This window comes from Scyliorhinus canicula, chromosome 24 (genome assembly GCF_902713615.1).
Source record: "Scyliorhinus canicula chromosome 24, sScyCan1.1, whole genome shotgun sequence".
NCBI lineage: Eukaryota > Metazoa > Chordata > Chondrichthyes > Carcharhiniformes > Scyliorhinidae > Scyliorhinus > Scyliorhinus canicula.
In genome coordinates, this window is record NC_052169.1 from 8,174,474 (window position 1) to 8,187,876 (window position 13,403).

The window sequence follows — 13,403 nt, forward strand, 5'->3', positions numbered from 1 at the left end:
TATCTTCCTATTTCTAGCCTCACTGGCACGTGGCACAGGGGGTAATCCCAAGATTACAACCCAAGAGGTCCTGTCTTTTAACTTTCTGCCTAGCTCCCTGAACTCCTGCTGCAGGACCTCATGCCCCTTCCTGCCTATGTCATTAGTACCAATATGTACAATGACCTCTGCCTGTTTGCCCTCCCCCTTCAGGATGCCTGATACCCGTTCTGAGACATCCTGGACCCTGGCATCAAGGAGGCAACATACCATCCTGGAGTCTCTTCCACATCCACAGAAGCGCCTATCTGTGCCCCTGACTATAGAGTCCCCTATGACTGTTGCTCTTCTGCACTTTGACCCTCCCTGCTGAACATCAAAGCCAGTCGTGGTGCCACTGCTCTGGAGGCTGCTGTTTTCCCCTGATAGGCTATCCCCCCCCGACAGTATCCTGTTCGAGAGGGGGACAACCACAGGGGATTCCTGCACTGACTGCCTGCCCCTTCTGGTGGTCACCCATCTCTCTGCCCGCACCTTGGGTGTGAGCACGTTTCTCTAACTACTATCTATGATGCTTTCCGCCACCTGCATGCTCCTAAGTGCATCCAATTGCTGCTCCAACCAAACCACGCTGCCATCGGTTACACTTGCTGCAGATGTAGTCAACCGGAATGCTGGCAGCGTCACAGATCTGCCACATTTCACAGTTGGAGCACCGCTGAGTGACATTTGAGCACTAATTAATTAATTTAAAATAAATACTTGAATTATTGTTAGATTGAGTTACAATTAACTACATGGCCCTGATGCTGGATGATTTCTACTGGAAGATTAAATGCTAAATACCGATCACTGCCCTCAGATTTAGTTACTCCACTATCTAGTTAATCAATTAGATTTGTTTTGCAATTTTTTTTGTTCAAATTTAACAGATTCCCAACCAACCAATCAGGTCACAGCTTTACTGTAATGTCACTTCAGTTTTCCCCCCCCCACACAATTTGAAAAGTTAATAAAAATCACTTACCTTCCCAGGATGCTCTCTGGTTCTCTCCCTGCAGATTAACAGTTACAGGCCAGAAGAAAGAGAACAAAATGGTAGGGAAAAAGCCCCTTCTCCCACTCTGCACCGAATTACCTCGCTGCACCAAATGACCAAGTTCCAATTCCCGCTCTGGATGTGTCTCCTTCACCTGCGCAAAGCTTACTTATAGGAAGGATGTGATTGCACTGGAGGGGGGTGCAGAGGCGATTCACCAGGATGTTGTTTGGGATGGAACATTTAAGTTATGAAGAGAAGGTTGGATAGGCTGGGGTTGTTTTCGCTGGAGCAGAGGACATTGAAGGGTGACCTGTTCGACGCGTGCAAGGTTGAGGGGCATGGACAGGGTTGATAAGGAGCAGCTATTGCCCTTAGTTGAAGGGCTAGTCACAAGACGACACAAGTTCAAGACATGGGGGAGGAGGTTTAGGGGGGATTTGAGGAAAAACCTTTTTACCCAGAGGGTGGTGACAGTCTGTAATGCACTACGTGGGAAGGGTGGTAGATATAGAATAGAACATACAGTGCAGAAGGAGGCCATTTGGCCCATCGAGTCTGCACCGACCCACTTAAGCCCTCACTTCCACCCTATCCCTGTAACCCAATAACCCCTCCTAACCATTTTGTTCACTAAGGGCAATTTAGCGTGGCCAATCCACCTAACCTGCACATCTTTGGACCGTGGGAGGAAACCGGAGCACCCGGAGGAAACCCACGCAGACACGGGGAGAACGTGCAGACTCCACACAGCCAGTGACCCAAGCCGGGAATCGAACCTGGGACCCTGGCGCCGTGAAGCCACAGTGCTAACCACTGTGCTACCGTGCTGCCTCACATCCTTTGGAGAGTACCTGGATGAGCAATTGGCACCTCATAACAGTCAAGGCTATGGGAGGGATTTCTCTGTTAAACCTGTCCAGACCCTCCCCCGCCCGGCCCCCCCACCACCCCTGCTTGACACTCAGCTCTGTATATCTAATTTACCATTAGAAACTGCCCAGCGACGTGATTATGATGCCCCCCCCCCCCGGAGAGTAGGGAGGTAGAGATAGTGGTAGCCATGGATGTTGAAAAGGCTTTTGACCGGGTCGAGTGGGATTATCTGTGGGAGGTACTAGGACGGTTCGGGTTCGGGGGTGGGGGTTCATCGACTGGGTTAGGCTATTGTATCAGGCCCTGGAGGCGAGTGTAAGGACGAACAGGACGACATCGGACTACTTTAGACTGCATCGCGGGACAAGACAGGGCTGCTCTCTCGCCCCATTGCTGTTTGCGCTGGTCATAGAACCGCTGGCAATTGCACTGAGAGCTTCTAGCTGGAAAGGGCTGATCCTGGGGGGGAGTGGAACATAGAGTCTCGTTATACGCGGATGATCTGCTGTTATATGTATCGGACCCAATGGTGGGGATGGACGGTATTATGGCAACCCTGAGGGAATTTGGCCGGTTCTCCGGATACAAACTGAACATGGCTAAGAGCGAGTTGTTTGTAATTCAGGCGAGGGGGCAGGAGAGTAGGCTGAAGGGGTTGCCATTCAGGGGAGTGGGGGAACGAGTGAGGGAGGAGGTCCGGAGGTGGGATGCGCTCCCGCTGTCATAGGGTGCAGACTGTTAAGATGACAATTCTCCCGCGGTTCTTGTTTGTTTTTCGGTGTCTCCCCATCTTTATCCCGCGGTCCTTCTTTAAGAAGCTGAATAAAATTATTCTGGGATTTGTATGGGCAGGGAAGTCCCCGCGGGTGAAGAGGGTGATGCTTGGGAGGAACAGAGGAGAAGGGGGGCTGGCATTGCCGAACGTCAGCAACTATTACTGGGCGGCCAACATAGCGATGATAAGGAAATGGAGGGTGGGTGCGGGGTTGGGTTGGGAGCGGATGGAGGCTGCTTCGTGCAAGGGCACTAGCTTAGCAGCCCTGAACACGGCGTCTCTGCCACTTTCGCCAGCACGGTACTCCACCAGCCCGATAGTGGTGGCCGCTCTTCCGATCTGGGGCCAGTGGAGGAGGCATGTAGGGGAAGAGGAGCATCGGTGTGGACCCCAATCTGCATCAACCACCGATTTGCCCTGGGGAACATGGACGGGGGGTATCGACTGTGGAGGAGGGCAGGGATTGTGAGGATGGGGGATCTGTTCCTGGAAGGGAGCTTTCCGAGCATGAGGGCGCTGGAGGAGAAGTTTGGGCTGGCGAGAGGGAACAACTTTAGATACTTGCAGGTGCGGGATTTTGTACGCAGACTGGTGCCGTCCTTCCCACGTCTCCCGCCGAAGGGGAGGCAGGACAGGGTAGTTTCTAGGGGAGAGGTGGGAGAGGGTAGAGTTTTAGACGTCTACAGGGAGTTAACGAGAGCTGAGGATATGCAGACCAAGGACCTGAAGCTTAAGTGGGAGGAGGAGCTCGGGGGGGGGGGGGGGGGGGGGGGCGGCTGGAGGATAGTACTTGGGCAGAAGCCCTGATCAGAGTAAACACGACCCCAACATGCGCCAGGCTCAGCCTGATCCAGTTTAAGGTCGTGCACCGTGGCCCACATGACGGTGGCCCGGATGAGCAGGTTCTTCGGGCTGGAGGACAAGTGTGCTAGATGCGCCAGAGGGCCGGCTAACCATGTACACAGGTTCTGGTCGTGCCCTAAACTCAGGGGGTAATGGCAGGGATTCGCAGATGTCATGTCCCGGGTATTGAAAACTGGGGTGGTAATGAGCCCGGAGGTGGCGATCTTTGGGGGTTTTGGAGGACCCGGAAGTCCAGGAAGAGAGAGAGGCCGACGTTCTGGCCTTTGCTTCCCTGATAGCCCGGCGACGAATACCGTCAGCATGGAGGGACTCATAGTCCCCGAGGGCTGAGGTATGGCTATCGGACATGGCGAGCTTTCTTGGCCTAGAGAACGTCAAGTTCGCCTTGAGAGGTTCGCTACTCGGGTTCGCCCGAAGGTGGCAGCCATTTATTGGCTTCTTCGCAGAGGAGTAAGCGTCAGCAGCGTGGCGGGGGAGGCGGGGGAGCAAGTGTAGAGTAGGGGGATATTGAGGCAGGTGCGTGCGTGAACAGAGCCGTGGTTTGCACTATGTTTATTTTGTAATTTGTGTCTTGACTTCTTTTCTTTCGTACTGTACAATGTCACTTTTCTAAATGCCTAAAATACCTCAATAAAATTGTTTGTTAAAAAAAAAACTGCCCAGCGAAGAGGCTATGGCATTTTTCCCGGTGAAAAAGTAGAACACGGTAAGCATCAATTGAACAAACGGAGGTCTCTCAATGCAGTTATACACAGTGTTTATTGCAGAAGGACAATTGGCTGGGTAACGTTACTTTTACAGTGGTCAAAACTGTAATTGTGCAACCAAAACTATCAGAAGAAGCTGTGTTGGGGACACTGTCTTTGTTGGCCGCATGGTGGCGGGCATGGTGGCGGGCATGGCGGTGGGCATGGCGGTGGGCATGGCGGTGGGCACGGCGGTGGGCACTGTGATGGGCACGGTGGTGGGCACGGTGGTGGGCACGGCGGTGGGCACGGCGGTGGGCACGGCGGTGGGCACGGCGGTGGGCACGGCGGTGGGCACGGCGGTGGGCATTGGGCTTCGCAGTTCACAAGAACTTTGATTCCACCTCCTTTCTTTACACATTCGAACCCATCCTGGGCCTGGTCTAGCTGAAAGCGATGTGTGATCAGAGGCTTGACGTCCACCTTCTTTGAAGCCATTAGGGCGATTGCAGTTTGCCATCTGGAAGAGCAAGAGGGAGAGGTAACTAGTCAGTTCACCTTCACAGTACTGTGCAACCTATACTGCACATCATACACATCTCTGTATTTAACAACTTTCATTTTTAAAAAATTCATTCATTCATGGGACGTGGGTATCGCTGGCAAGGCTGGCATCTATTTGCCCATTCCTAATTGCCCTTGAAGGGAGTGGCTCGCTCGGTCATTTCAGAGGGCAGTTGTTTCTATGGATTAGGAGTCACATGTAAGCCAGACCCGGTAAGGGCGGCAGATTTCCTTCCCTAAAGGACATTAAGTGAAATAGATGGGGGATTTTTTTTTTACAACAATGGTTATCGGTTAGATTTATAATTCCAGATTTTTATCTGCCGTGGTGGGAATCGAACCTGGGTCTCTGGATATAAGTCCAGTGGCAATGCTACCCCACCAACTGCCTCACATTGAAGATATAGGCAGCAAATGTAATGGGGATGGAGACAGACTATTACTGGAGATTAGGCATGGTATATAGTATGTGGCGGAGGGATGTATGTGGGCTATATCCTTAATACAGGCACTACAACTGCACACATGGGTAGGAGGTGTACCCACTGCAAATGCAGCAGCACCTTCTAAAAAGAGCGATCCATTGACCTATAGGACCGAAGAATCCCTACAGTGCAGAAGGAAGCCATTCGGCCCATCAAATCCGCACCAACCCTCCGAAAGAGCACTCTACTTTGGCCACTCCATCCCTGTAATTTGCACATCTTTGGACACTGAGGGGCAATTTATCACGGCCAATCCACCTAACCTGCACATCTTTAGACTGTGGGAGGGAACCAGAGCACCCAGAGGGAAACCCACGCAGATGTGGGGGGGGGGGGGGGGGTGGAATGTGCAAATGCCACACAGTCACCCAAGGTCGGAATAGAAACCGGTTCCCTGGCCATTGTGCCTGCCCTCCCACTCCAGAGACCTGAACGCAAAACCTAGACTACCCCTCCAGCGCCAACACTGGGAGAATGCTGCACTGTTGGAGGTGCCGTCTGTCGGAGGAGACATTGACTGAGGTCCTGTCTGCACCCTCCGGCAGATTACATCCTGACACTATTTCTAACAAGAGCAGTGAGGTGGGGGGGTGGGGGTGGGGGGGGGGGGGGGGGGGGGGGGGGGGGGGGGGGGGGTCACCCTTCTGACTTATTGTCACGTTGTTGCTTGTGGGGACTTAAGAGAAGTGATGTGCTAATTGGCTACGGTATTTCCTACACAACAGTAGTGACCACATTTCAATAATAAAACACGGAACTCATTGTCTGTTGTGACATCTGGGGATTGCTTATATGAATGCAACTTTTTTCAATTCAGCTATGATGCTTTGTGAAAGTAAAAATGGGAAAATTTGTCATTTGAAACATGGAAGTCTGGCAAAACCTGACCTAAGGATACATAAGAAAATGTAGGGAAAAGTCCCATGAAGGGTTAACAGCAGCTACAAAAGTTTTTGAAATGCAGATAGCCTTTATCAAACAGGCATTAAGAAAACAGCTTGTGACTATTCAAGTTGTAAAACTGATGCATGTCTTTCAAGTCACAGCAGATTGAACTTTTAGTTATATGGAAAAAAAACAATATTCCGCACCTTCTTTGAATTTAATTATTTTAGTCAGCAGCTAAAAAAGAATTGCTCGGATCTTCAGTTGAATTGGGTGACAAATGTTTAGGTGTGAAACCCTGCTGACACCAGTTGAATATGGGAAGCTGGAGGGAACGTGTCCACGAGAACACACATTAACCCCAAATCGGAGGCAGATTTCTGACACTCTAAGGGCACTATTTGATAATAAAGCAGCTTTAGAAGTGACAGAAACCAGATGTAACTCCCCTCTAGGATCAAAGCACTTTTGAACATCACAAGGGAAACAATGTAATCAGAGTTCGATGAGCTGAAATCATGCTGAACATGAATACATTGTTTATTAGAAATATTTCAGATTAAAGGTACCTTGAACAATCAAGAGTAAAATAAAGTTACTTTACGATAATGTCGTAACTGCCAGAAGGGGTATATAAACCCTAAAAAAGGGGACAACCAGCAGTCAGCTCTCATAGCTAGGTCGTGGGACGGATAGAACATAGCAACCAAGCGGAACAGTGAATCCATCTGAGGAAGACCAAAAGTTAAAGAAGGGAGATTGTCAAGATTGTCCTGAAGGTCTTTTCAACCAACCAGGAGAATCCAGAAGCAAGATCTTTTTACTTTTCTGTAAAGACAGTGATTTGTATCTTTTAATAGAAAAAATATAATAATAAAATAACTTGAAGTTTTAACTACTTTACTTACTTAGCAACACGGGACCAAGGATCGATGGTACTAAATGGAAGATATGGGTTATACCGGGGTTAACTTGAAAATATAGTCTGACCTGAATAGCACCCACCTAAGTCTGCATCGGAGTCAGGGAGTGAGAATCCCTGTTCACCATTTCAAATGTCTTATTGACCCTTTTTGGTATAGGGGGAATTCTAAGAATATTGGTGAGTCTTTTATCAGGTTCGATCCCGGCTCTGGATCACTGTCCGTGTGGAGTTTGCACATTCTCCCCGTGTCTGCGTGGGTTTCGCCCCCACAACCCAAAAATGTGCAGAGTAGGTGGATTGGCCACGCTAAATTGCCCCTTAATTGGAAAAAATAATTGGGTAATCTAAATTTATAAAAAAAAAAAATCTGGATCTCGGCCAACGAGGGCGAGGTCCAGATCCCGCCGCCTCGCAAGATCTCGTTAAATCTCACGAGGCATTGCGAGTGGCGCAGATGTGGAGACCTCCCGTGAGATTCAACGGCCTCGCCCCGTCTCCGAGTCGGGCCCGACGCGTCCATTAAATCGCGCCCGAACTCCCTCAGCCACCGCACACTGACTGAATCATTTACAGGTGGATTTTGGCAAATGGCAAAAAAAAAATTTTTAAATCAGCAGGAACCTCCTCTGAAGTGTTCACCAGAAATCAATACTCCTTTCGGAATCATCAGAGATGCGGAGAGAAGATGAAGACTGTTCCCCTCAATATACCCCCTGTGGATAAAACTTTCACAAATGAGGCCTATTTATTCCTCATTGCCAGTGCTGCATTCTCAGAGTTAAATCCTCCCCAGCACAAAGCAACAGAGAATGTCACAGCAGAAAACCCTCAGAAAAGTTTCAGAAAATTTTGCTAGAACGGTAAGAGTGTAAGGAAAAACGGATGTGAAGGCTCCTGGCGAACACAAAGACAAACAGCAAAGGCCTACCCTCAAGCAGACGGGTAAGACACTTGAATCCATCTCGCACTTCACGGTAAATATTAAATTTTAAAAGGTCCGACAGCCGGTAACATTGTATAAAAGTATTTCAAAAGGTCCGACAGCGAGTGTGCTCTGGAATTTAAAGACAGGCACAGGTCACTTTGTTTCTCAGGAGCTCAGTTCTCTCCAGGGACACATCATCGATGAAGATGAACATCTTGCCAAGGTCATCCCCACACCCCCACTACTTGCCTTCAAGCAACCACGCAACCTCAAACAAACCATTGTTTGCAGCAAACTACCCAGCCTTCAGAACAGCAACACGACACCACACAACCCTGCCATGGCAATCTCTGCAAGACATGCCAGATCATCGACATGGATACCACCATTACACAAGAGAACACCACCCAGCAGGTACGTGGTGCATACTCGTGCGACTCGGCCAACGTAGTAAACCTCATACGTTGCAGGAAAGGATGTCCCGAGGCGTGGTACATTGGCGAGACCATGCAGACGCTGCGACAACGAATGAACGGGCATCGTGCGACAATCACCAGGCAGGAATGTTCCCTTCCAGTCGGGGAACACTTCAGCAGTCGAGGGCATTCAGCCTCTGATCTCCGGGTAAGCGTTCTCCAAGGCGACCTTCAAGATGCGCGACAACGCAGAGTCGCAGAGCAGAAACTTATAGCCAAGTTCCGCACACATGAGTGCGGCCTCAACCGGGACCTGGGATTTATGTCGCATTACATTCATCCCCACCATCTGGCCTGGCTTGAGACTTGACGAGTGATAAATGTGACTAGGAGCCAAATTGCAAAACCTGTCTTTCAACCTCCACCTGAGCCAGCAGAGATAAGCCTGTGATTGTACATTTCCGACATCTCTGACTGTGTGGCTCTCCATTGCAAAATCCTACCAACTGTCCTGGTTTGAGACAATTCACACCTCTTTAACCTGTGGTTACCCCTATCTCTGGATCTGTAAAGACTTGATTACCTGCAAATGCTCGCATTCCAAGCACTGTCTGGCATCTTTGAATTTGTCTGTATATATGTTTCTGGAACATGCCTCTTCATTCACCTGAGGAAGGAGCTGGGCTCCGAAAGCTCGTGTTTGAAACAAACCTGTTGGACTTTAACCTGGTGTTGTAAGACTTCTTACTGTTCTCTCCAGGGAAAGCTGATGGGCGCGATTCTCCGCACCCCAGGCCAGGTGGGAGAATCGCGGGAGGGTCGGTCTGGCACCCCCCCGCGATTCTCCCACCCCCCCCCCCCCCCCCAAAATGGCGTGTCGCGTTTGGCGACCTGTTCACGCTGGCGGCAACCACACCTGGTCGCTGCCGGCGTGAACAGCGTGCGACAGGTAAGTGTGAGGCCTGTGGGGGGGCGGAGAGAAGATTGAGCACCACGGGCGCGTGAGGGGACTGTGCCCACCGATCGTCGGGCCGGCGTCTCTAAGAGACGCACTCTTTCCCCTCCGCTGCCCCGTAAAATCAAGCCGCCACGCCTTGCGGGGCAGCGGAGGGGAAGACGGCAACCGCGCATGCGCGGGTTGGCATCGGCCAACCTGCGCATGCGCGGCTGACGTCACTTAGGCGACGCCAGCCGTGTCATTCTGGGTGCGCCGCCTTGACGCAAGCGTCAAAGACCGGCGGCCGAGTTTCCCGCAACGCTGCTCCTAGCCCCCTGTGGGGGGGGGGAGAATAGTGGGCGAGGAGCGGCCTCCGACGCCGGCGTGAAACACTCCGGGTTTCACTCTGGCGTTGGCCGTTGCGGAGAATTTCGCCCGATATATCTCCCTTCTAAACCCCCTCTCCCGTGATCGGAAATGCGCAGCAGGATACAGTATTGAGCTTTGAGAGCTGCTCTGCTTTCTCCCATGGTGCTGGGGAGAGGGAAATCCAGACACTGGGACCCCCCCATCAATCAGGGTTATAGTCAGTCTCACATGCTGACTGTGCAGCTGTACAAATGGGTCTCCAATTTCGTCACACGCGCTGCGCCCCACAGCTATTTTAAAAAAAATATTTTTAGTCAAATCTTCACCATTTCAACAATTTTTTAAAATGTAAATTTTTTTTCCCAATTAAGGGGCAATTTAGCGTGGCCAATCCACCTGCCTGCACATCTTTGGGTTGTGGGGGCGAGACCCACGCAGACACGGGGTGAATGTGCAAACTGCAGTCAGACAGTGACCCAGAGCCGGGATCGAACCCAAGTCCTCAGCGCCGCACTCCCAGTGCTAACCACTGCGCCACATGCCACCCTCTATTTCAACAATTTTACAACAATACACAGCGTTCCCCCCTTCCCCCCATCCCTTGACAGCAACCAGGGGCGGGATTCTCCCACCCCTCCGCCGGGTCGGAGAATCGCAGGTGGCCGGCGTCAATCCCGCCCCGCCGTGTCCCGCATTCTCCGCCACCATAGATTCAGCAGGGGCGGGAATCGCACCGCGCTGGTCAGCGGGCCCCCCCCCCCATCGGCGATTCTCCGGCCCGTGATGGGCTGAAATTCCGCCACTGTCAATCCCCTCCCACTGGCGTGGATCAAACCACCTACCTTACACCGGTTGGAGCAGGCGGCGTGGGTGCCCCCATGGTGGCCTGGCCCGCGATCGGGCGGGCCTGTGCCGTGTGGGCACTCTTTTTCTTCCACCTTCGCCATGGTCTTCACCATAGCGGATATGGAAGAGGCCCCCTCCCCTGCGCATGCGCAGGGATGACGTCAGCAGCCGCTGACGCTCCAGCGCATGTGCGGACTTACGCCGGCCGGCGAAGTCCTGTCGGCCCCGGCTGGCGTGGCGCCAAAGGCCGTTCACGCCAGCCGGCGGAGCGGGAACCACTCCGGCGCGGGCCTAGCCCCTCAATGTGAGGGCCAGGCCCCTAAAGGTGCGGAGACCTCCGCACCATTGGGGCGGCCCGACGCCGGAGTGGTTCTTGCCACTTCATCCCGTCGGGACCCCCCGCCCGCCGGGTAGGGGGGAATCCCGGCCCAGGTCTCCAAAATATGAAACAAACAAGTCCCATCTCTGGTGAAATCCTTCATCCGTCTCTCTCAGAGCACATTTCACCTTCTCCAAATGCAGGAACTCCATTCCAGTTAGTTAGGGCGGGGGGGAGGGGGGGGGGGGGGGGGGGGGGGGGAGAAGATGACCTCCACACTCCAACAGAACCCCCCTGCGAGCAATCAGCGAGGCGAAGGCTATAACGTCTGCCCTTGTGCCCGAAGGTCTGAAACGCTGAATATGGCCTCCAGGGGATCCGGTTTCATATTTCACATGCACAACCGCAGACACCATGCGGAAAAACGACTCCCAATATTTCTCCAACTACGGGCAGGGGAAATCGGCATCGCCCTCCACCCTGCCTTCAACTGGAAGTGTTGTCGGAATTTTCCCCAAATCTTCAGCGTGGCTCCCACTGCAGGATTACCCGAATATTTCCCCGGGCGAATGGTAGCAGTGTCGTTGCCAGCACCCGCAACATACATAGAACATACAGTGCAGAAGGAGGCCATTCGGCCCATCGAGTCTGCACTGACCCACTTAAGCCCTCACTTCCCCCCTATCCCTGTAACCCAATAACCCCATCTAACCTTTTTGGACACAAAGGCCAATTTATCATGGCCAATCCACCTAACCTGCACGTCTTTGGACTGTGGGAGGAAACCGGAGCACCCGGAGGAAACCCACGTAGCCCCCGACCCTTTACAGGAACCCGCCCCTCCACCCGCGTCCACAGAGCCTCCATCTCCTTACTCCAGGCCCCGCGCCTTCTCCGCATTTGCCGCCCATCTTCTCCACCGTGATGGGCGTGATGCGGCCCCACCCACATTAGTAAGTGCTAAAATGGCTAGTGATAATCGGGTGACATCATAAGGAGGTGTGACTTGGCCGATTATTCGCTCGACATTTAATTGCCGCTGCCTTCTACCGGATGACAGATTTTCTCTTTTGCTCTTCTCTCCCTTTTCCTCACTGCTCTCCCCTCCCACTGCTCTCCACCCCTCACCACGCTCAGCGACGACCCTTCGCTCGCTGCCTTTGCCCCTGAATTCTTCTTTCCGTTTTTGACGTTCTATAAATGCTCCAAACCTTCGCACATCTTCTAACAAAAGAATTTCCCCCTGGAAAGGGCCAAAACAAAACCCCTGCTCTGGCAGGAGCTACCAAACATGCGACTTCCACCCACACATCGGGAGTGCTGCACTCCACTTTGAAGAATTGGTGATCTCTCGCTTTGAGGCACCACCTCACATCTTAGACGAGAGGCAGTGGTTCTACTGTGTAGATGCCTGCAGGGTTCAAAACCATTTGTCATACCAGCTATCTGAAACAACCCGCTGATTGGCTGGAGCAATGTATCAGTATTATCGAGCATTAATGAAAGCTCATTCCTCCCATTCCACAGCTGATTCAAGAATGTCTCACAAAGCCATCTTCAATAGCAAGCCACTTGCTACTTGCAATCATTTCTTTATCTTTCTTGCGTCTTACGGTTTGGGTTGAGCTGTCTTAGTTGATGCCTTATTTCCCGTTCCTGTCACTGCCTCGAGGCGCTGCACTCCCCCAAAAACGAGCCGCGTAATCTCTTGAGAGCGATTGTTAGCGCAGAAATTAAACCTTTTTGTGACAGCCACTTTCTCCCCTCAGATGTAGCACAGCACAACACCGGCCATCGATAGTGACGGGCCAAAGAAGTGTGCCAACTTGCCTCGGGATGTGGCAGAAGCAAACATTAATAGTTAACATATTCTCACCGCCCTGTCAGTGGTTTTAGATTTCTGTCCCAATACCGTGCAACGTACAAATCTCTCAGCCACCAAACTAACTGAAGCATCAGCAGCCACTTCCCAGCTCTCTCTCGGACTTACCTGGGGATTGACAACTGTCATGATCTCTATTTAATAGCTGACTTTTGAACCAAGCTTGTTAGCTTGGCTCGGCTGGTGCTTTGGAGACAGAACATTGTGCGTTCGAAACCCAACCTCGACACCTGAGTGTGTCATAAGAACATAAGAACTAGGAGCAGGAGTAGGCCATCTGGCCCCTCGAGCCTGCTCCGCCATTCAATGAGATCATGGCTGATCTTTTGTGGACTCAGCTCCACTTTCCGGCCCAAACACCATAACCCTTAATCCCTTTATTCTTCAAAAAACTATCTATCTCTACCTTAAAAACATTTAATGAAGGAGTCTCAACTGCTTCACTGGGCAAGGAATTCCATAGATTCACAACCCTTTGGGTGAAGAAGTTCCTCCTAAACTCAGTCCTAAATCTACTTCCCCTTATTTTGAGGCTATGTCCCCTAGTTCTGCTTTCACCCGCCAGTGGAAACAACCTGCCCGCATCTATCCTATCTATTCCCTTCATAATTTTAAATGTTTTAAATGTCAT

At 51.6% G+C, this 13,403-nt stretch overlaps 1 protein-coding gene across 1 annotated transcript in view; it reads right to left on the minus strand.

The window, feature by feature from the left end:
• Positions 1-4,273: 4,273 nt before the first annotated feature.
• LOC119956917 (sorbitol dehydrogenase-like) overlaps positions 4,274-13,403 on the minus strand; it is a 78,986-nt gene continuing 69,856 nt past the window's right edge. The window contains exon 9 of the mRNA XM_038784487.1: positions 4,274-4,739. Within this exon, the coding sequence (XP_038640415.1) occupies positions 4,367-4,739 (373 nt within the window). The 3' untranslated portion in view covers positions 4,274-4,366. The remainder of the gene's footprint in view (positions 4,740-13,403) is intronic.